General features: G+C 42.5%; 1 protein-coding gene across 10 annotated transcripts in view; it reads right to left on the bottom strand.

The window, feature by feature from the left end:
* Nucleotides 1–23595, bottom strand: part of XRCC3 (X-ray repair cross complementing 3) — a 28193-nt gene that overhangs the window by 3054 nt on the left and 1544 nt on the right. For 4 of the 10 annotated variants that reach the window (XM_039538522.1, XM_039538523.1, XM_039538521.1 and 1 more), the window contains exons 2-6: nt 21680–21791; nt 20824–20961; nt 19062–19274; nt 12730–12884; nt 3704–3916 (exon numbers count right to left, since the gene is read on the bottom strand). In XM_039538522.1, the coding sequence (XP_039394456.1) occupies nt 3704–3916; nt 12730–12884; nt 19062–19274; nt 20824–20961; nt 21680–21779 (819 nt within the window). In that variant the 5' untranslated portion in view covers nt 21780–21791. The remainder of the gene's footprint in view (nt 1–3703; nt 3917–12729; nt 12885–19061; nt 19275–20823; nt 20962–21679; nt 21792–23595) is intronic. The other 6 variants (XM_039538527.1, XM_039538524.1, XM_039538525.1 and 3 more) reach the window with 5 other exon arrangements.

Here is a 23595-nt window from a genome sequence, read left to right as displayed (position 1 = left end):
TCCAGATCCAAAGCTGCTCCCCAAAGATGGGGGACTCTGGACTAAAATAATAAACCCAAGAGAAATTCCTCCCCCAGACTATTGCTGCAATATCTAGGAAGCCTTTTTTAGCACACCTACACAAATTATCAAAAATCAGTACAAAATATTACCCATTCCATCTTATCTTTCCTTTCCTTCCAGGATGTTCAGGAATAAACACCTGGCTGAGGAACCTGTGGGCTACTCTACATTCATTTTTAGACTATACATTCATAAGATTGTAGCCCTTAAGGATGTCCCACTTCAGGTGGCAGACTGCCAAATGGAAATTAGTCCATTTGAGATAGGTTAGAGAACCTTAAGGTTTGCACTGACCTATGCTCAGGCCAGAGCCAATTTACAGTTCCCTGGTTCTGAGGACAGATCTAACCAGCACTCTTAAACTACCTGCACCACCTCCCATGCAGAACTGAGAATCTTCTCAACTCAGAAGAGAGTTTTGAAAAGATACATACTTGCCCTGTCCTTGCCTTCTTGTCAGATACCTTATTTGCAGCATACCTGCCCCCAGAAAACCCTGGGAAAACAGCCAAAAAGAGCCAACTTCCCAATGCACAGTCCCACTCTAAAGGATATCCAAGGGGCCAGTAGCAGAATCCATGACAAGCAAGGCTCTCCAGGAACTGCACTGTAGAGGAGATGGGGCAGAGGGTCCTAGAGCAGTAGTCCACAAAATGTTTACCTCACGACCCTCTTTACCCCCTGTCTGTGTCCCACCCACCCCCAAGCTGGGAGCAGGGTTGCAGCTCGGGGGGGCGAGATGCAGACAGAGGAAAGGGGACTAAGGCTGGGCCACAGCTTCGGGCAGGGGTGGGAGCAGAGCCTCAGCCAGGGGTCTTGGCTGGCAGGCGGGGCCTGGGGCTGGCAGCCGGGAGCACATCCCCTAGTGCAGGGCCAACAGCCAGGAGCAGCGCTGGGCGGTGCTCTCTCCTTGCCCCCTATGGGGGCTGGCCTGGGCCCCAGCCTCACCCCCCAAATGTTCCTCCACACCCCACAGTTTGGGGACCTCTGTCCTACAGTAAGTGCTGAGGCTTTAGGGGGCTTCACATCCCCAGAAAGCCACTATGTTTAGGGCCTGAATCATGCAACGGAGTTCAGATTCTGCCAACAGAAGAATTAAAAGGAAACTTGAGGGAAGCCTCCCCTCCTCCTATGTCCTCGCCACAGGTTCTTCTAGTGGGGAGAGGGTCTCATCTTATAGAAATAACCTGTCATTCTCTAGTACAGCCATTTAAAATTAGGAATATTTTAGTGAAGCAGAGCTCTAGGTTTAGGTTTATCAATCTTATCATGGACTAAAGTTAAAGGGATGCCACCATCAACTTGCTGAATCATTTGTTTGAAAACGTTGCTTGTAGTATTGTTACAAGTGATCCCTAAAATTATTAGAACTGAAAGACGTTGTCTGAGGGGTTTTTTTTCCTGCTACCCATCACTGTAGTATTCCAAGTGCCTTCCATGTAAAATCAATGGCAATAGCGAAGCCACTACTTGACTTCATGGCATCTCTAGCACTTCTTTTTTCAGGATAAAAATATGCTTTTTTTTGTTTTGATCTTTTAGATTTTCTTTTCTTTCTTTAGATGGTAGAGGTTTGGTGGTGCAAGGGGGTGTCAGTGTGTCATTATTATGGAGGAAAAAAATTTGAAGAAAGTTTTGCAGTGTTTCTTAAAGGTGGTCAGACTCTGCACAATCTCCTCTGGAAGTTTGTTCCATAGCAGGTCCCCTTGACTGAGAATGTTTTATCCCAAGCTCTCTCAAACTTCATCCTGGGCTTCATTTTCTGCATTGTCCCAAAGGACTGCAGCTGTCATAATGGTTCATAGACAGAATTGTGTCTTTAATGGAGCTGGATCCATTAGTTGCTTTGTTGATTAGGACCCAAGGCCTTAAACTGGCATCATAAGTTGACTCAGGAGCCCATGGAGGGACTTCAGCATAAGCCTCTTGTGCTCAAGGCAGCCTCCTAAACCACAGACACGGCAGACAGCCACATTTTGTAACAGCTAGAGCTGATGCATTATCTTCACATTCAGCTTCAGATACAGTGAATTACAGTAATCTACCCTAGATGTGACAAATGCATTGACTGTTGCCAGGTCCTTGTTCAGAAGAAAAGGAGAAAGTTACTTAACGAACTGGAAATGAAACTAATAGTTTTTAGATACTGATGGTACAAGGTCATCTAAGCTTAATGAGTCAAACTAGAAGCCAAAGCCTCACACTATTTTGGTGGAGGCTTTATGTCATCAATGGAAGGTAGAAACTATGTCTTGGCTAGTCCTTCAAAATGTTTCCCCTCTCAGACTAGCATCACTGGTCTTACTGGGTTCAGCTTGAGCCAGCTGACCTTCATCCAAGAACCAATGTCTTGTAGGCATGCTGACATTTTAGTAGTAACAGTTGCATAGATTGTGAATTAGATATATAGTTCAGTGTCATTAGCATACTGTTGGCAACTGGGTCAACAACATTTATCATTAGATATTGAAGAGAAGATGGGACATTACAGATCCCAGTGGGATCCCTTCAAAGTTAGTGTGAGAGAAATTCTTTTTTCAGTCTGATTACTTTGTGCAGTTGACAATGCTTTACATATTTTCACTTTCTCCTCTATATAGACATTTTCTCCCTTAGCGAAAAAAGACCCTTGCAAACATTAACAGGGGAGGACAAAAAACCATCTATACTAATTTTTTTAAAAAAATTTCGGGATATTATTTAAAGCCTGCCTTATTAGCAATTGGAACATTTCAGTTAGTCATTATGACGAAGTTGATAATATCCCTTTAAAACAAGACAATTTTCTCACTCAAGCAGCCCTTTTTTCCTAATGTACTGAACACTAACTTGCAAAATCAGATTTACAGCACCCACTGGGATCTCCAGGCACTACCGTGATACAAATAACACAATAAAAATTGTCTCCAAAAGTGTTCCAAAAATATTAGTAGGAAAAAAACAAGCTAAAAACATAAAGCTGCATAAGCAAGTCTAAGATCTGAGGTTTCATCCCAATTTTAAAGAAAATATTTCCATTAGTTCTCTGTACTGATTGTTCCCCTTTAGCTCATTCTAGTTTCTTTTAATACCTCAAATATTTTTTTTAAAGTAAGATTATTTCCCCACATGTCACTCAAAAAATTAAGCCTATGACTTCCTTGGGCCAGCTTTCCGTGGACTAAGTTCCACATCACAAAGTCACCATAATGGCTTCTGGCACTGCCTGGGATGTATGTGTTCTGTTGATAAAGACCTCCAGAGCTATCATAAATTGACTAGATTTTTAGAAAACCTAAAATGTTGGCGAGGAAAATATTGGGACACACTGACTTTCCTAGTTCTTATATAGGTTTTGCAGTTTCATGGGAGAAGAAATTTTTGTATAAATACAAGTATGTTCTCACTTTCAGAATGTATCAACCAGCTTGTATAACATTCATACAAATAAATACTTTTGGGCCAACAGATGTCTCAATACTAGTGAATTTGTTTCTGTATGATAAACTCCTCCGTTAATCATTAAATGATCATAGAACAAAAGTGTGTGTTCAAAAAGAATACCGTCAGCTTCATTTCTGTTTGTAGTTCTTTTCAAGAAGTCTCTTATTTTGTTTATTCAGTGGTTCTGCAGAATAAGAAATAATTTCTGGTTTCATACCTGATTAATGCATAGTATTGGAGTTCTGAATCTACTGCTTAAACTGTGAAGTTTTGCTCCAAATGTCTGCAGATATCTGGCTTTCATAACAGAATCTTTTGCTCCAAATTCACATCGAAACAAAGCAGCCATAGAATCAATGATCACCAAACGCACCATGCCTCTCAAGAGCAGTAAGGTAATCCTTTTAGCAATGCAGTTGTAGAAGGTGTCCTACCACAAAATACAAATATTCAACATTAGAACTAGTTAGAATGCTGGTACCTATAAAATTCTAAGACAGATACCTGTCATTTCACTGCTTGGCTCTGTGGTTATTTATGGGAGGTTATATTCATAAGCCAAGACAGTAGATCTTTACAACACAATTGTATTCTTCTGTGTAGGTCTGATGTCTGTCTGTTAAAAGTAGTCACAAGAAAAAACAAAAAAAGGAGATCAACTGTAGCACTAGTTTACACCTTGTGCAGCCTAGCACAGTCAAGTAAATGGGGCTGCACGAGGCATAAGAAGTCAAGAAAAAGTTTGACCTAGATTTTTGAGTCACGTATAAAATTCCAGTGTTACCCAAGAACATGATAGTGCAGTCCTATTCCATGGCCACTCTGCATTCAAGTTCTCACTTGAATGTTGAGGAGTTAACTCAAGGCTAGCATAAGTCCTCAGGGTATTGATAAATGAGCAAAAAGACAGTGTTCTTTCATCAAAGGAATTGAGATAGAACTATATACAGCTATTATAGCAGACCCTCTATTAACCAAAACTTCTGGTAAAAGTTAGTATCACCTGAAACTCCTGTTTCCTCCCCAGCTGATACAAAATTCCATTATCTGAATGTTTCTGAAGTCCCCAAAATATTTTAGATGGAAGTTACACTCCACTGGGTGCTTAGTAGTTTACTTTTCTTTTATCACATGCAACAGTTGTTCATCTTAGCAAAGAGGGAATTCTTTTGACACCCTTACACTGTTCTTGTGGAAGACACCATTCTTCACACATAAATAGGAATACACAGTTAAAGATTTATAAACATTCTGCCAGGATTAGAGGTCTTACACACTGACAACTTTCTACATTCCATGTCTGTCAAAATTATACTGAATTTCTTGGAACTGGATTATAGTAGGATTAACCTTACCAAACTGATTTGCAATTCACACAACTATCTTAACTGTGTGAATTTAAGAACGGCCATACCGGGTCAGACCAAAGGTCCATCTAGTCCACTATCTGTCTACCGACAGTAGCCAATGCCAGGTGCCCCAGAGGGAGTGAACCTAACAGGCAATGATCAAGTGATCTCTCTCCTGCCATCCATCTCCATCCTCTGATGAACAGAGGCTAGGGACACCATTCTTACCCATCCTGGCTAATAGCCATTTATGGACTTAGCCACCATGAATTTATCCAGTTCCCTTTTAAACACTGTTATAGTCCTAGCCTTCACAACCTCCTCAGGTAAGGAGTTCCACAAGTTGACTGTGCGCTGCGTGAAGAAGAACTTCCTTTTATTTGTTTTAAACCTGCTGCCTATTAATTTCATTTGGTGACCCCTAGTTCTTGTATTATGGGAATAAGTAAGTAACTAACTGTGTTTCTAACTGTTGAAAATAATTCATTCAGCAGAATAGATAACCTCGAGAAAGATTTCTTACTGTGTTCCCTGTACACTAAGGGTGGTCTACAGTGCACTGGAGAGGTGACTGCAGTTTGGGGAGCCATAGCCAGCTACTGCTGCAATTTATTGCCTTGTCAATATGTGTAACATTTTATATTTGGTGGGGTGCTTTGGTTCTACGTACATCCTATTATGAGCGGTTTCTCAGAACTCCTGCTGTTATTGTGCAGACTTTCTCCATGATAAATGCATTTTATAGTTTCAGAGGACTGGAATAAAACCATTGTTTCCCAACATAGGAGGGCCAATTGTTGTCTGGACTGCAACAAATGTGACATTTAGATTAGAATTTGCATTATCATCATCTACAATGTGTTCTTATATTTACCCTAGAATTTTTAAAATAATGATCTAGTACTTTGAACAAATATTATTTTTAACCTTTAGAGCCCATTAGAAAATGAAGGTTACTTATCCATAACCAGAGTTCTTTGAGATGAGCCTCTGAATCAGGGGTGGCCAACCTGAGCCTGAGAAGGAATAAACTAGGAAATAGGGTTTTTCCCTGATGGTTGCAAATGGATGGCTGAATAGTTACAACTTCCCTGTGTTCATTGCTCCACTTTCTAATTTGAGCTGCATCTGACGAAGTGGGTATTCACACACGAAAGCTCATGCTCCAATACGTCTGTTATAGACTAACAGGGGTCCCCAACCCCCGGTCCGCGGCCTCTTAGAAACCGGGCCGCGAACCGACCCAGTGGAGCTTCCGCAGGCATGCCTGCGGGAGGTCCAGCTGAGCCGCGGGGAGCGCTCCCTCCGCAGTCGTGCCTGCGGGAGGTCCGCTGCTCCCGGGGCTCAGCTGGAGCTTCCGCAGGCACGCCTGCGGGAGGTCCACCGGCTCCAGTGGAGCTTCCGCAGGCGTGCCTGCGGAAGCTCCAGCAAAGCCAAGGGAGCAGCGGACCTCCCGCAGGCACGCCTGCGGAGGGAGCGCTCGTCCCGCGGCTCAGCTGGACCTCCCGCAGGCACGCCTGCGGAGGGTCCGGCAAACGAAACCGGTCCCTGGACCTAAAAAGGTTGGGGACCCCTGGTCTATAAGGTGCCACAGGACTCTTTGCTGCTTTTACATTAATAAAAAAACCACACCTCTTAATTCAATAGAATCAGGGTCAACATATAGTTAAGTTCCTGCTCTTGGTGCAAGAAAAGAGTGTGATATTAATGTTAGGACGTGTTTGTCTTTGGATCACAGCCATGCACAAGCATGGTATCCCTGTTGGGAATTAACTGGTATTTACCCACTCGTGGAACGAAAGAATATAAAATGGAGCCCTCGCTAATGCACTTGTACTGTTGAATGAAAAACTCTCAAAGAATCTACCAATACATCATCTTTCACTGGTAGGTGAGATATTGGACCCATCCAATGAGGACAGGGAATTTTTTTAAAGAGGATATTTCCCTCACAACTGGCTTGAGCAAACCCCTCTTTAGTGATCTGTGTAACATACTCACATAATGCTGTCCATCAGAAATTTAGACAGATTTGGATTTTATGAAGGGAGGAAAAGCCTTGCAAGCCAGAGAAATAGCTCTCAGCTGCCATATCTTTATGTGGAATCACATCTTTCACTGAGATCACAAACCTTGGAATGGGTGGAAATCACATTGAAGAATCCCTTACACCCTCTAGGAGCACTACTGCAAATGGCAGGAAGGGGATAAGGGAACTCCCTGGGGGCATGTTCTTACTCTGTCGTATGAAATAAGGCATCTGGAAAATACTGAGCCATTACGAACATTTGAGCATCAAGAAAAGGTGGCAAAGTCACATAGTGCCTTGGTGAGGCCTCAGATATACCTTGCTATTAAAAGGTATCACATAATTGTGCTAGTAAGGAATCCGTACACTGCAGGAAAAATTACAGGTCTAAAATATATCAAGGCTTCAGTGACCACACATCTTCTAAATTGGTATGAAAGTACCCTTGTTTGTGCAAACTACTAGAAAAGAACCACCCGGACACTCTACTGAGGGTAAAGTCTATTCCCAAACAGACGACCAACCATTCAATGAGAATATTATGACAGCTAGGCATTTAATGGAACACTTGCTGCCACAGAAATGCTCAGGGGTATTGATAAAGGTCTTCTTTGACTCAGAGGTATATGTAAAGAGACATATGTGACCATGGGAATACTGGAATACTTCTGGAAATTAGGGTTCTGTCTCTGGAATTGTGATGGAGTGTACAAACCCCATACTGGAGAAGTAGGGGCTAAGGAGCAACTCTGAGCCCAGGCAGCCCCACCCCACTGCACCTGTAAAGCCTGTCCACAGTGGAAGTAAAGCTTAAAAAAGGAAGCTGAGTAGCTCAATGGAAGGCAGATGGATAGAGCCCTGCACAAACACAAAATTTGTATCCACATCTGATCCGTGGTCTGCAAAAATGATCCACGAATGTGGATATCTGAGGATATAAAGTGGATATCTGCAGATTTGCAGGGCCCTACAGATGGGGAAGGTGAACTGACCTGTGTTCTCAACTCCTCTGAAGGAGCACCACAGAAGCTCTTGCTGCCTGGGACTTGGAAATACTAACCTGACCCAGCCTGCAAAGGAGGAACTGATGACTTTGAAACTTTAATTGTGTGTTCTGTTCTTTACTTAACCGTGTGTGAAGAGGAAGCACTGGTAGGAAGCGATCCAGTTAGGCAGCAGCATAACACCCTGAGGTGCAAATCTTAGCAGCCCACCACTGAATCCTGGATTTGAACCTGGTAGATAGGATGGGCCCAGGCTCCCCTACCAATCCCTAAAAAAGGGAAGTAACTTTAGTCTATATATCAGCATGGAACCTAGTTGGGGGAAGATCCGGAAGGCATGAGAGTCCAGATCCCAATACCCTGACGCAAGGGTGAAGCCCTGAAGCCCTTGCTGACCTCTGAAGACTTCCACATCATTGGACTTGTACCCCAAAAAGGGTGGATTTGAATGTGTGACCCAGCTGGAAGGCTGAGTTGCTAAAAGGACAGACCATCACACAGCAGAGCTACAGTGAGAAAGGGGAACACCCAAGAGGACAAGAATCTGCCATATCTTGGCCTGTCCGCTAGGAAGGCACTGCTGGTGTGTGTTCCCCTTCACAGGAACCCAGATATGAATACAATGAACCATAGGGTGGGAGTACAGCCAGATAGCATTCTGACCCAATCCTATTGTCCATATTATATGACAGAAGGCTATAATTCACATTGTGGCCAGGAAACAGACCTCACGCACCATTGTGTTCAGGTGATGGATGTCCTCAACCCTTAGGTGCACCTGTTCATTCCAAGATGGGAGGAATCAAAGCTAGGTTTACTGAGATTTTCTGAAATGCTGTGCCTACTGCTCAATTGGATCCAAGTTCTCTAATGGTTCCAAGGAATGTTTGATAAAGCTAAGGATAGGTGCCTCTGTGTGTTTCTACTACGGATACAAGGGCCTACTAAAGACACTATCCAACCCAAAGACACTTGTGTATTTCATGCTGGAGCCAGAGGCAAGCCTCAATAGTTTCTTTTCTGGCTTAGAATCAGGAACCAGTTATAACTGAAGGTAGGTACCCTGGGTCCAATAATGCTCTAATAAAAAGTTTACTCCTATGAGAGATCAGACACACAGATCTATCAGCATATTTATGATGTCAGATTAAAGAATATCAGAGCAGTTGTCACAGCACCTTATAAAAAGCTCTAAATCTAAAATAGGACCAACAGCACTCGATTTTCTCTGGAGAACCTTGGCAATGCAGTGTCATTCCCTGAAGAAGAAAACGGATTCCAGGTCTCCTTTTTTTTGCCTTTACTTTGGAGGGTTACAAAGAGACTCTAAAGACAACAGGCAGTCCTTTCTCAAACATCAGATGGATCTTGCAACACCATACCTGATTTCTCCTACAGATGCTGTGTAGCAAAAATCTTCAGATCTGTGAATCTCAGAATCAATAGAACTGAGATAGGTATAGTACCTTTACATCCTAAGGAAGCATTTGACCATAGTATCAGTTCTCAGCCTGCCAGATTCTCATAAATCTGGTTCTGGGCAGCTGATTTAGCCCTTAGGAACCTAGAGAACCTCAACAGTTCCTGCCCAGAACCAAGTGAGCTCACAATTCCTGGACCAGATAAACTGGCTTTTACAATTTCTGATAGAGAGGGACCAATCCTTTCTTAGTAAAAGAGTCTTCTTGCCTATAGGGCAAGGGTCTGATAGATGGAGCATTGGAATGGGAAAGTCTCCCAGGCAAGCAGGGCTCAGAGAGAGAGACACAATGTGTGTGTCTGAAAAAGGTCAAACAGGAAGCATAATGTGAAAACTGTCCTCTAACTTAGGAGATCCACCATTTCAAATCTGATCAGAAGCTTGTAGTGCATTTCCCCTTTCCAGTGTTGCAAAGACCTTTCCACTGATTGTTTTTTTATGCCACTATGTTGGGCACAGAATTAGTAAGGCAAGCAGCTCTGCAAAGATCCTGGTGTTGGAAATATAGTCCCCTACCAGACTTCACTAACTTGGGCAGATCTGGGGCCTCAGTAGTGCAGAGCCATTAGACAAGTGATGCAACAGTCAAAGATGTCAGATCCTCATGCTGGCTGGATCCCAGGTAATCATATCCCTTCTTGGCAACTGTGCTTGCCAGTCCTTAATGTTTGACTATTGAATCTGGATTCAGACTCCGACCCTGGATCCATTTGTATCCAAAGCCACACTAACCAGCCACAGATCTATACTCAGTTTTTTTTTGTTTTTTTTTTTAGTAACTCTGTATAGTGCTCTGTGGTGGATCCATGTTTTGCTGCTCCCAGATCCACACTAGGCTGCTGGATCTAAGCTCTGTGGATGCAAATCCTTTGGAAATTGGATCCAAAAAACAAGAGAGCCACTGTAGGCACACAGCTAGGTCTCCTGCGACAACCTGGACAGACCCAGAGACCTTGACAGTGAACAACCTGAGAAGTCTGTCTAGTGCAGAGGTGCAAGAGGCAGCCAAACCCACTCCAGTGGGACGCTCCTCAAAGTGAATGCTGGACTTATTCAGTACCAGCTAGCTGACTGGGCTTGAGGCGCCTCCACTGTGAGCCCACACAAAGCCCATGCCAGACAGACATCGCCTCCTGTCTTTTAATAGCAAAACCTGATTAAGACAGTAACTATAAAACAAAATTTGCCCAAAAAAAGAGCAGAAAGAGATGGGGGGGAAGAAAAAAGAAAACCTGATGAGGAAAGTGTAGAGGACATTTTGTATGATCTGAACTCACTGCATCTTCAGCAGTTAGAAAGGAACCGAGGGGTGGTTGGGGCCACTCCCCCTTTTATACCCTCAGAACTCTCCAGGATGAGAGAGAGAGGGAGGGGTGAATGGCCCCAATGGACACTGCTTCAGAAAGTTGCAGACGCTCACAGTGCACACAGGTGTCTTGATCCCACAAGTAGGAATATGCTGAGGCCATTTGAAGAAGTACACTTCCCATCAAATAAAGGGCCACTCATAGTCCTGAGGACATATGCTCTTGATGGCCTTATTTGCTACGCATGAAAATGGGAGGGACTTGAAAGTGGCTTTGGCTGGGCATTTAGATCGATACTTTATTTATAAATTATTTATGATTCAGGTTATAAACAGTTCACTAAAATACTGATGGACCAGGAATGCTTCTCAGAAGTTTTGGATGTGGAAAAACTACCCTAAATTTTTAAAGGAATTATTCTGATATTTTAGAAACTTTTGATCCCACATAGCATTATATATAAATTACAAAAATCCATACATGAGGGAGGCTACGTGCACGAGGAAAATTAAACCAGTCACTCATCTACGCTTATATAAAACACTGATGGGGTGACAAAGGGCAACTCAGATGTGTGACTTTTGAAATACCATCAATTACATAAGATCAGGTAAAAAGAATATGTTGCTGTAGCTAGAGCTGAACCTAGGAGAGGGTGATCAGGCCCATGGGTGCCAACATTCAGGGATGCAAGTCATCGCATTTAGGAAACACATTTAGTAATGATTTTGCTTGTGCCTTCGAGAAGGGTGGGGCACTGAAAACATTTTCCGCCTTGGGCAACCAAACACCTAGGGTTGGCCCTGGCTGTAGCTCAGTTAGTACAAACAAGTTCTCTAAACACTAAGGCCTCACCATTCATTCAAATCAGCAAGTGCAGACCTCCAATAAGGTCAATCGGATTCCACCTGGCCACAGGGAGACGTATCCCAACACAGAATTAGGTCCTAGAGAGCTACTTCCAGTAAACTTGAGGTTTAAAAGCCACTTGAACTACATCACACTTTAAAGAGCTCTTTTCCCCACTGTAGAATTGCAGACGAAAGAAGGGAGTAAAATTCTCATTAAACTTATCAAATCTCAAATATATGTACAACCACTGTAATGTGGTACTTTACACTTTTTCTGCAGGCATTAGCTGCTGTTTGCATGGTTATTGTCTTGTCTCACCTCTAATAGTTTTTAATCTCTCATCTTACTACTGTTCTCTTTGTTAAAACAAAATAAGTGGGGTATAAGTTACCAAGACTATCATGGAGTTCATTTTGATTATTACTCAACAGTTTAGAAAATACACAATGGAAAAAACAAATGCATCCTGCACAGTAGTTCTGTGTTTGTCAAGACCAACTTGAAAAAATAAAAGCAATTACAAAAATAGCGCTAAACATTAAACCCATCAGGCTATCAATTATTAAGCTAAACTGATGGTTCAGTTCTAAATTATGCAGGATTCCCCCCAAATCTCTTCTTAAAACTAATCCCTGTATCATGACACACACAAGAATACTGGCAATGATTGGACAACTGATATACTATGGCTACTGTTTATCATGGTTATATCATTGTTACCTTTCACTGCCCTGCATCCTGTTTGTTTTATCAACCTGTTTTATCAACCGGTGTTTACCTACCGTCTTAAAAACTTACATTGTAAATTCTTTGGGGCAGGGACCATCTTTTTATTATGAGTTTTTACAGTGCCTAGTATAAAGAGTGGGTGGAGGTGTCTCTAGGCACTCTTGCAATACAAGTAAGTAATAGTAATGCCTCATATACTTGTTCTAGTATAATGGATTTTGGAAGAAGTTGAATGTTAGTCTGTAAAGATCTCGTCCTTTTCAAAAAAACTTCGTATGAGAATTAAATCTCTGAAAACTTGGATTCAGCTCATAAATACAATATGAAGAGTTTAGGAAGCTGGTATATATAGAAAATCACCTTAATTTATTTGTGGTCTTTGTGAGCACTACTGCCTAGCTACAGTTAAGCCCCCTGTACTATTTGTTTGCATCTGCACTAATTGGATTTAGTGTTCCCAAATAATTTATTTGTAAGTTGCACTGTTACTTACAAGGTCTGCGGCATGCTCAATGAAAACACTGTTTCCAAATTTTATTTTCTGTATGACATCAAGTGGAACATCTGCCCTAAATGTATGTTGTTGATCAATCAGTTGCTGCAAGCGTTTATTTGGGAAAACATCTTCTGTGCAAATGTAGACAGCACCTGCAATCAAAAAAAGAACCCAACCTCTAATATTACACAACTCACATTACAAATATATATTTTTAAAATTCATTCCTTTTTCCGCTTAGCAATGAAAACTCAAATTAGGGAATATTTTCTTCTTAGAACTCTCTCAAAATCTTGGTACTGTTAAAAGGACAATTTTTACTTTTTTTACCCAAACTTGATGACCCAACAAAAGATACAGCTATGATCACAGCAGTCCTGCAGCTGTTCTTTTGGTGCCCAGTGCAATGATCACATCCTTTGGTTTCACAGACTCCTCTTTGCACTATTCATTGACCCACCAGATGACACTTATTGCATAGCTGCCTGACACTCGATGTCTTCTTCAGGTTCCCTTTTTTTGACCCTTTGACCTTCACACCTGTCCTTGTTATTTTTTTCCTGTTCTCCCCCTGTAATTATACGAGTCCCAGGCTCAGTGGATCCTCCCGATAGGCTGCAGGAGGAGCCTTTAGCCAACTTCCCCAGAACCCAACAGGACTGAGGAATGGTCTCTGGCTTATGCCTTTGCTGTATAGACACATTATGAAGATCATGTCTCAATGATAAATACACCAATACTGCATCGTTTATTTTATATACCAATACCACTGATTAATGAAACTCATCCTTTGCATCTTTATGGGTGTCAAATGGGTGTGCATTTTACCATACTTTACACACCAGTAATCAACCCCTCACTGGGTTTAAAGAAGTCCAGTCACACAAATCCACTCCAGCTGTTCTTCTCTGAGTAGGTGCATGTGTGTGTGTGTGTGTGTGTGTGTGTGTGTGTGTGTGTGTGTGTGTGTGTGTGTGTGTGTGTGTGTGTGTGTGTGTGTGTGTGTGTGTGTGTGTGTGTGTGTGTGTGTGTGTGTGTGTGTGTGTGTGTGTGTGTGTGTGTGTGCGCGCGCGCCCAATTCAAAGCCAGAGAATTTTGCCTAGCAGTATCCATAAGGGCAGCACTTGCACCTCATGGCCATAGCCACCCTCTCTCCCCAGTAGCTATATGGCTGGAGTCATTCAAGGCTGACCACCGAGGTGGGAGGACGCTTGATGGAGCCTCCAGCCCAGGAGCCGCTTCAGCACTTGATTGTGGGAACCAGAGATCCCATGACAATCACAGCCACATAAACACTGACCTGTGAGAGACACAGTTGGTGTATGTGACATGAAAATGACTGTTCTTTCCCCTTCAAAGGGTCTTTTCCCTGTATTTATAAAGTTTCATTCTGTTATAAATAGGTCTGTTTGCTTGGGTTTGGAATAAAAGTTTAGTTATGGAAACTGAATTCATCGTTATTATTTCACAATATATGCTGTGTGGCTCTCACATCATTTAGAGACAATAGCAATAGGTGCATGTGCAATGTTATATTACTACACACACAGCACTCATTACAAGGTTCATATTGGAGGACAAAACACAAAATGCCAGGGAGAGCACACTACAGCAATACATATTACTGTGGCTCACTATTAAAATGGTCTTTCAATGCCTCCTGAGCTGTATAGCTCACTGCTGAGCTCTTCTTATAGCCATGGTATCTGGCTGCTTAAAATCAGCAGATAGCCATTCCACTCCACCTCAGCAGAAACTTTTCCCCCTTTGCTTTACAGATATTATGAAGGACATAATAGGTAGCTATAATAATTGGGATAATTTTTTCCCACTGAGGTCTAACCTCATGAGTAGACAGCACGAGCTGTTTTTCAAATGATCAAAGGTAAATTCCACTGTAATTCTGCACTGGCTTAGCCTGTAGTTGAAGCACTCCTTGGTACTGTCGAGGTGGCCGATGTACAGCTTCGTGAGCCACAGGAGTAAGGGGTAGGCTGGGTCTACAAGGATCGCTATTGGCACTTCAATGCCCCCGACGATGATCCTCTGGTCTGGAAAGAAAGTCCCTGCTTACAGCTTTCTGAACAGGCCTGTGTTCTTAAAGATGCCTGCATCATGCCCCTTCCCTAACCATCCTGCACTGATGTCAGTAAAACAGCCTGGGGATCCACCAGCACTTGCAATACTAAAGAAAAAGTAGCCCTTTCTGTTCATGTACTCTGTGGAAAAGTGGTCTGGTGCCAAAACAGGGATATGCCTGTCATCTCTTGCCTCATTGCTGCAAAGCCATCCACTATGTCCCAGAGTCACAGTCCTTTGTAGCAGGATGCAATTAATGGCCCTGCAAACTTGCACCACAGCAACCCACACGGTGGATTTCCCAACTCCAAATTGATTCTCCACTGATCGGTAGCAATCTGGTGTTCCCAGCTTCCACACGGCAATCGTCACTTGCTTCTCCAATGTCAGTGCGCCAAAGGCTGGGGCGAACTCTGCTCAGACTTCCAGGAATGGGCCTTGCGCATCCAAAAGTTCTGCAGTTACTGCTCATGATCCCATACCTGCATAATGATGCATTCCCACCGGACTGCCTATTTCTCAGGCCCAGAACCTGTGCTCCACCATCTGCAGCTGCTCTGTGAATGCCAACAAGAACCTTGAATTGTTTCTGTCTCTGTCCAACAACAAGAAAGCCTCCAAGGAATTGTCTTGTTCCGCCACCTAGCTCCTCTGGTGGCTCTACAAATACTACAGGATCAGGTGCATTGTGCTCACAACTCATCACAATAGTGCAGAGTTGTGCAGGATCCATGCTTCTCACAGTGATAGCACAGCGCGGGTTTGCGGGGCTTTTGAAAAGAGATGCAAAACATTATGGGTAGGGCCCTACCAAATTCACAGTCCATTTTGGTCAATTTCATGGTCACACTATACTATACTATACACTGTAGATTTTATGGGGGAGACTAGCATTTCTCAAATTGGGGACCCAAAAGGGAGTTGCAGGGGGTTGCAAAGTTATTTTAGCGGGGTCGCAGTATTGCCACCCTTCTGCACTGCCTTCAGATCTGGGTAGCTGGAGAGTGGCAGCTGCTGACCTGGAGCCCAGCTCTGCAGGCAGAGCCGCTGCCAGCATCAGTGCAGAAGGATGGCATGGTATGGTATTGTCATCCTTACTTCTGTGCTGCTGCCTGCAAAGCTGGACCCTCAGTAAGCAGTCACCACTCTCCACTCCTGCACCCATCTCTGAAGGCAGCAGCATAGGAGTAAGGGCGGCATGGTATGGATTTGCTTTTGCACTGCTGCTGGTGGGGTGCTGCCTTCAGAGCTGGGCACCCGGCCAATAGCTGCCACTCTCCAGCTACCCAGCTCTGAAGGCAGTGCAGAAGGGTGGCAATACTGTGACCCCGCTAAAATAACCTTGCAACCCCCTGCAACTCCCTTTTGGGTCCCCAATTTGAGAAATGCTAGTTTCCCCCATAAAATCTACAGTATATAGTATAGTGTAAAAGCACATAAGCCCAGATTTCACAGGGGGAGACCAGATTTCACAGTCTGAGACTTTTTTCATGTGAATTTGGTAGGGCCCTAACTATGGGATGGAAATAAAATTATGGGATGCAGAAGAAACCATGTTCCCAGTCACCTGTGTGCAATTCATTTGCCTCCATGAGGTACTGTAAACCTTCCCAAAAAACCCTGTGCTAGATAGCGGTGAGTTGCACAGTGGGATAGCTACCCACAGTGCACTGCTCTCTGCATCAATGCAAGCACTGGTAGTGAGGATACACACCGCTGACACAAGGAACATAATGTGGACATGCAAAAGTGATTTAATTTATCGCAGAGAAAAATTTCCTCCATGACATTGTTTACAATGTATTAAAAAATCCAACCCCTACTGACAGAGACCTGAGAGTCAAAATATTCATTTTTGTGAGATAAGCTCTTGGGCACACCTGGAAACCAGCATTTTGTTCCACTTTGTGGTCCTGAATAAATTTGGTTAAGATAGAAACATTTTAAACATGCAACTGATTGTACGAAGCATATTTTTCCACTAGTCACCTGTGCAACTTCTGCATACTCTTACTGCTGTGGAATGATGAAGCAATGTGTTGCATCAAACCCCAATGGTCTGTCTTCATACCATACCAATTTTGTTTAAAATAAAATTGCAAAACACATAGAAAATAACAGGATTTGTTCCTGATCTAAACTGAGAATTCTCATATATTTACCACATTACTGTCAAATAGTTTATCTATAAATACGTGCATATAAAGTAAATTCAGCCAAATAAGCAATTAAGGAGAGCTATTCTTAGATTGACACAAACCCTCACCCAAGATAAAACTGTTGTGTGAACCAGTCCAGTAGTGGGACTGTGTGGGAAGAGGGGCTTTTGCTGATTTTTTTGGAGGGAGGTTTGTGGAGAGAACAGAACCAGAAAATGAGAGACAGACAGAAGACATCTAAACAGAAGCCTATAAGCACTGTATGGCCCTTCAAGAAGCTAGAGAGCTTTTTGAGTCGGAGCTGGTTAAAAAGGCTTGGGGCTGAAAGCAAAGAAGCTCTCCCCTGTTTTTGGTTCCACTTGTCTGCCCAGAAGCAGAACTTTGTATATTTGTTGTAAACAAAAAAGATTGCATCAAAGAAAATGCCAGACTCCGTCATCAGTTTCTACTCCCAATTGGAATAGCCCCAGGGCCATGAACTTTGACTAGTCACTCAGGTCAAAAAGGGGCAACACTTGCAATATGTGCTGCTCCGACTGTCTGAGCTCCAAAAACTTGCCAGTCACCTGTCTGCCAGACTGCCCCATCAACTGTCATGTCAGAAAGTTGGGTTCTGTTGTTCCTGTTCAAAAGCAAAGATTTACTCATTTGCATGCACTAATCAGGAACCTCAGAAGCACTTTCTCCTCTCCACCCCTCAGACACGGTTTCTGTTTCCCTTCTGCAGGAATTGTATTTATTACTATGGGCTCTGTGCCTGCTGATGTGCCACAAACCGCAGTTGGCAGTGCAGAGGCGAGGAGATCAATAGGCCCCGAACAAAACAACATAACAGCCCCAAGCACTAATGGGGAGGCTGGGATGCTGTGGAATCCAGCCATTACCCTCACACAACTGTGCCCGTGCAAGGAGGATTCTACTGGCAAAAATGCTACTAGGATGAGGTGCCTTCCTTTCTGCCCCCAATACCCTATATCTGAATCCATTTAGTTCCTTTCTCCCAGCATAAATGGAGGGGAGGACTAGGGCACGAATAAGAATACGTCCGATCTTGTAAATGAGTATAGATCTGAACTTGTGACACATGTAACACTTAGTAGCATCCAAGGAAGGAAGTGAAGGGGAGGACTAAAAACATTGATCGGAGCAGAAGCATCTATGACATAACCTAGAGCAAAAAAAAATGTAAGCCATCCCTGCCTTTTGACGTTTCAAGAATTTTCCATGTGGTTGGACACAGTAGGAAACAAATTGAGCAACTTTCACACAGTAAACCCTGAGAGCGTCAAAGTTAAACATGATGCTGCAAGGGAGGCAGAACAACAGCCTAGCCAAAACATTAGTCATACAGAGGACCAGACTAAAGAGTTCTCAGAACTGAGGTTTCTTCCTCCCCAATGAAGTACAAAAACGCAAACAAAAAATACAAAGGATCATTGGCTTTACAATAATAATGGTTATGTTCAAATTATCCTTCTAATTTACTTACTTGCACAGACATGGGAAAAATGTAGGGTACAACACAATGCCTATGACTTTTTTGACTATATGTCCATCAGTTTTGCCCTGTACATCATGACCAGATCCTTTGTGATACTGTAACCTCTGCTTTACATAAGGGATACTTAGCACATGCCTAAGATATTAATGTAACAATATCTGTCAGGTGGATCGTTTTGTCATGTCAGTTTTCATGAAGAGTCAGGGGGTGGTCATGATGCTGAAACCTAACACACTCCATCTGTATATGCCTTATGCATTTTGATTAACAAACTGACCACTATTCTTGATTGTTGAGGGAAAAAGTCAATCATAACTCAATGGAAAGTCATGTTTGATTCTATTCACACAGCCACCCTAATCTGTGTGCCAGCAGCAGCCAGCCAGTAGTAAGAGTGGAAAGTATTATGTGGGGATGTAGCAGTTGTACACAGCATGCTTTTCTTTTCCAAATGGCCAGTTTCTCATCTTACTGCTAATGATTCTGTATCCACGGATACAAATATTTATTGCAATTACACAAATTACGTAGCTTAAAGCTAGCATACTCCCTTAAAATAATAAGTAAATCTGAAAGTATATTGTACTTACCAGATTCTAATCCTCCATATTCATAAGGATACTGCACAGAAAGGCACAGCTGCAAACTAATCTGAGTCTTCCCAGCAGAGCTCTCACCAGCAAGTTCTGTGATCCCCACCACAGGAATGCCACCTCTTAACAAGCTATCTAGTACTGAGCAACCCAGGCTTAGTTTCTGGTGTTGGGATGTGCAGTGATCTTTGTCTCGGTACAGCTGAAGTGCTAGAGGATATTTTTTAAAAGAAAGTTCTATTTAGCATTTTCTTAATAAGGGACAATATAACATAGCTGCCACATTCTAGGTAACTCTATGATTGACATTTTTTCCAGATGTAAGCATGATTCAGCCTGTTTTCCTCCCAACTAACAATCTATGCACTGAGGAATCTGCTTGTAAATTAGTACAGATTGCATTTACGCTGATCCCCTCCATGCTAGAACTTTCCCCTCTTCCTGTCCTTTAAGGAGACTTTTGGGGACTGCTACAGCAAGGAAAATCTTGTCTGCATGACTTCAATGGAGTAGATATGACCAGGAAGTGGAGGTAGGGTTGCCATCTTTCTAATGGCTGGTAACCAGACTCCTGAGGTCCAACCCCCTGCTCCACCCCTGTCCTTCACACCCCACACTTCTCCCTCCAGCTGGGCTTCCTCTGCTCTGGGACTGAAATGAGAGCTGCTGCAGCCTGACAAGGAGCTTGCCTGCAGGTAGAAGGTGGCCCCGACTGAGCAGAGGCTGGCATGGATTAATGACCCCATTCCTTCCCCTGCCCCGCAGTAACCAGACATTTGGTGTCTGGTCAGTACATCTGACTGGACACTGCCAGGTGCCCTTTTTGACTGGACTTTCTGGTTGAAAATTGGACACCTGACAACCTTAAGTGGAGGAGAGCTGCTAAAGGTCAGGAAGCAGTATGAAAACATAGAAGGCTCTGTACTTCTGGCTAAGCTTTAAAGATCCACACAGATAAGAAGAAATGGTGGATTCAATTGCTCAATTCCTAGCCCATTCCATTAGAGGAGGGCAACCCCTGCACTATTAAATATTCTGGTGGAAATTCTAAGAGGGGACTCTTGCAGTGTCCTGTCCTCCAGCCAAGATTTTCCATGTAGAGGAATTATTTGACCCTATAAGACTGAGTACAATGCACTTCTATTTACATTCAGCGCTTCACAGGATCAAGCCCTTTAGGAATATAAAAGCATCTGCTAAAGCAGTGGTTCTCAAACTAGGGCCACCACTTGTTCAGGAAAAGCCCCTGGCAGGCCGGGCCGGTTTGTTTACCAGCTGCGTCCGCAGGTTCGGCCGATGGCGGCTCCCACTGGCCACGATTCACCGCTCCAGGCAAATGGGGGCTGCAGGAAGGATGGCCAGCATGTCCCTCGGCCTGTGCCACTTCCTGCAGCCCCCATTGGCCTGGAGCAGTGAACCACAGCCAGTGGAAGCCACGATCAGCCAAACCTGCGGACGCGGCAGGTAAACAAACCAGCCTGGCCCGCCAGGGGCTTTCCCTGAACAAGCGGCGGCCCTAGTTTGAGAACCACTGTACTAAAGAGTAACAGGAACTAACAGTTTTTTATTTTCTGAATACTTGACTTGACTGAGAAATAATTGATCAATATACTATTACCTGCTATACAAAAAATGTTTTATGCTCTACTTCAACAATAGATCTTTGAGCAATAAATTTAAACCTTTCATTATAGCTCAAAAGTCTAGAACGGTTTTTAATTATGTAAATACAACACTTTACTTGTATTGACAGTATTACCTGTAAGCACACAGCTTTTCCTCAGTGTACCAGAGACTGTTTTCAGTAAGCACTGTACATCCATACTGGACAGTTTTGTCAGCCTTTGCAAGTCTGCTCCAGAAAGATTCAAAATCTCTTTTATTGATTTTATATTAGCTGAAATTAGAGGAATTCTCATAAATGCTTTTGGATTGACTATAACCTTACAAAAAGAGAAGGATTTCCATTTATTGTTAATTTACTGAGAGTACTGGTTAAAAAAAGTTACAAGTTTTGTTTATGTTATCATGATTATCAGTGATTTTGAATGGAAAGGGACTTTAATGTTTTTTTGGAAGGCTTTAAAGCATTATCAGCCTTAACATCAGAGGGAAGTGGGGCCTGAGAGAAGGCTCTGATACAGAAGCAATTTCACTATAATGTTCTTCTGGTGCGCCAAAGTGGAGTTACTTGTGTGTAAACTGGCTGCTTTTGATTTTCAACTTCTTCTTGAAGAAGGCAACAACAGAAATTAAAGGCACATTGCAAATAAAATTGACTAGATTAGAAAAGGATAGCCTGACTGTGTCTGTTCATTTCTTTCCTAACAGAACAAACTCCAGTATTCCAACCTCTTCTTGACTGCTTGGAAGCTAGGACACTACTCTTGACAAGCTTTTGACATGGGAGGTAGCATGCATTTGGGGTTTATCAAAAGCAGATTATAAAGCTGTTTGGAAAGATCACCACTGGAAGAAGAGGGTATCACTTGCAAATATACACACACTGTCTCACCAAGTATTTAAATTAGATTTCCGGTATGGATATGATTATGTACAGGTAGATATTATGGTAACAGCAAATCAGGAATGTACATACAGGTGGATTAAGTTACCTTTCTTAACAGCAGCTATCACTTTGGGGTTCATGTCAAACTGGTCCCAATCCATGTCTTGATACAGTACTGTAGTGAGTACAGAGCCTGGTGATTTCATGGAAATTGAAGTCTTATCAAACATACATGAAATACAGAACATAAGTATTTATTTCATTTGACCAACTTTGTGGGAAAATGGACATTCAAATATTATTAATTCCTAACAATATATTTGTCTATAATCCATAGCCCAGGATGTAATTAGCCATTCACATGATGGAAATTCTCCTCAGATGCTCTCTGGCTACACTCTACTGAAGACAGATTACGGTAACACTGACGAAAGGAACAGATGGTAATTATTTCAATTGCCTGTAGCTGAGCTACAGCTGTACAGCTCCCTAGCTTTTCATTTTCAAAGAGAAATAAAATCATGCAAATGTAATATAAAATAATCCATGACTATTAATATTTCTGTTACCCAGAACTGTTTTGATTTATTAAAACATAGGGTGACTAAATACTACAGCATAATGCGATCCAATTATTTTTGAAACTTTGATCTAAAAGAGAAAAGCCGAATCATGTGCTATAACTATATAACAAAGTAGCATTATAAGGCTTTTTACTATTTATATAATGGATTGTGCAATGTAATGGCAGACAAGTATAAAAACATATTTACAAGACGTAGTTCCCCAGTTAATCTGCTTTTTAAAAACAAAAGGGTCCAATTATTTGGGATATATACATAATATATGGAAATGGGTCCTGAGAGCAGGATTAATATATTAAAAAGTCAGTGATTTAAACATTATTTCATTAAAATTAAGACCTATTTAAAACAAACACGATCAATACCTGTCTCAAGGGCTAAGCTTAATTCATCAGAAGAGAAGTACATTTTGCACTTGGTAAAATGAACCCTCTAACCAGCAAAAAGTGACACTTATTGGCTTAAAGTTGTAGTTCAAAGGGGGACATCAAGCATCAGTGGTGGCAAGCAAAAGCAATGGAGATCCCAAAGCACTTTACAAACTTTACCCACACAGTACCACTGAAATGCAGCCACTGCATCATACAAGTGGGGAGGGAAGGCAAATTTTGAGCAAGAGATGAGGACAAACACCTCTGCTTATGAAAAGTGCTCTAGGATCTTTAATATTCACATGGAGTAGAAAGGATCTTGGCTTTTAAAATCTAATTTACATGCACTAAACTACATGGTATGGAATGCATCATCAGAGAAAGATGAAGAGAACCAGCTCAGCAGGTATTTGAATTTATGGTCCTGGGAAGTTCAGATATTAAACTGGATACTTAAACCACTAAGCTAGAGAGACCAGGTCTTCAAAGTGGAAAACCTGAATTCTTCCAAGGAAGGATGTGGGCACACAGGCGGTGGTTTTGGTCAGCATTAGAGAACTGTGTGTGGAAGAAAGAGAAATAAATGGGTACTTATTCTTTCCTCCCCTCCCTTGGAACCCTGACCAATCTTCTGAACCACTGTTTTGCATTTGGTGGGTCTGACCCTGCTTGGAGGGGATGTCATGAAAGACAACTGAGGGAATGCAAGGCATTGAAAATGTTATTGCAATTCAAAGCAAAACAAATAGACACAAAAAATGCCACACATCCTCCCCCCCCTGCATTCCCTGCCCACCCTTCAAGGACAAGTATTCTCTGTCAACCTTAAAACATCCACACAAATAAGTTATACAGGGTAACTGTTATCAGCACTACTCTCTTGCTGTTCCATTTATTATAAAAGTAAGGGGAGTGTGAAAAACGTGGACTTCAAACTATAGGTCAATAAACTGGAGAGACAAAAAGAACAGGAGTACTTGTAGCACCTTAGAGACTAACATTTATTTGAGCATAAGATTTCATGGGCTACAGCCCACTTCATCAGATGCATAGAATGGAACATACAG

The sequence above is a fragment of the Mauremys reevesii genome, linkage group 4 (assembly GCF_016161935.1).
Source record: "Mauremys reevesii isolate NIE-2019 linkage group 4, ASM1616193v1, whole genome shotgun sequence".
Taxonomy (NCBI): domain Eukaryota; kingdom Metazoa; phylum Chordata; order Testudines; family Geoemydidae; genus Mauremys; species Mauremys reevesii.
This window is presented reverse-complemented; position numbering and strand designations above follow the sequence as displayed.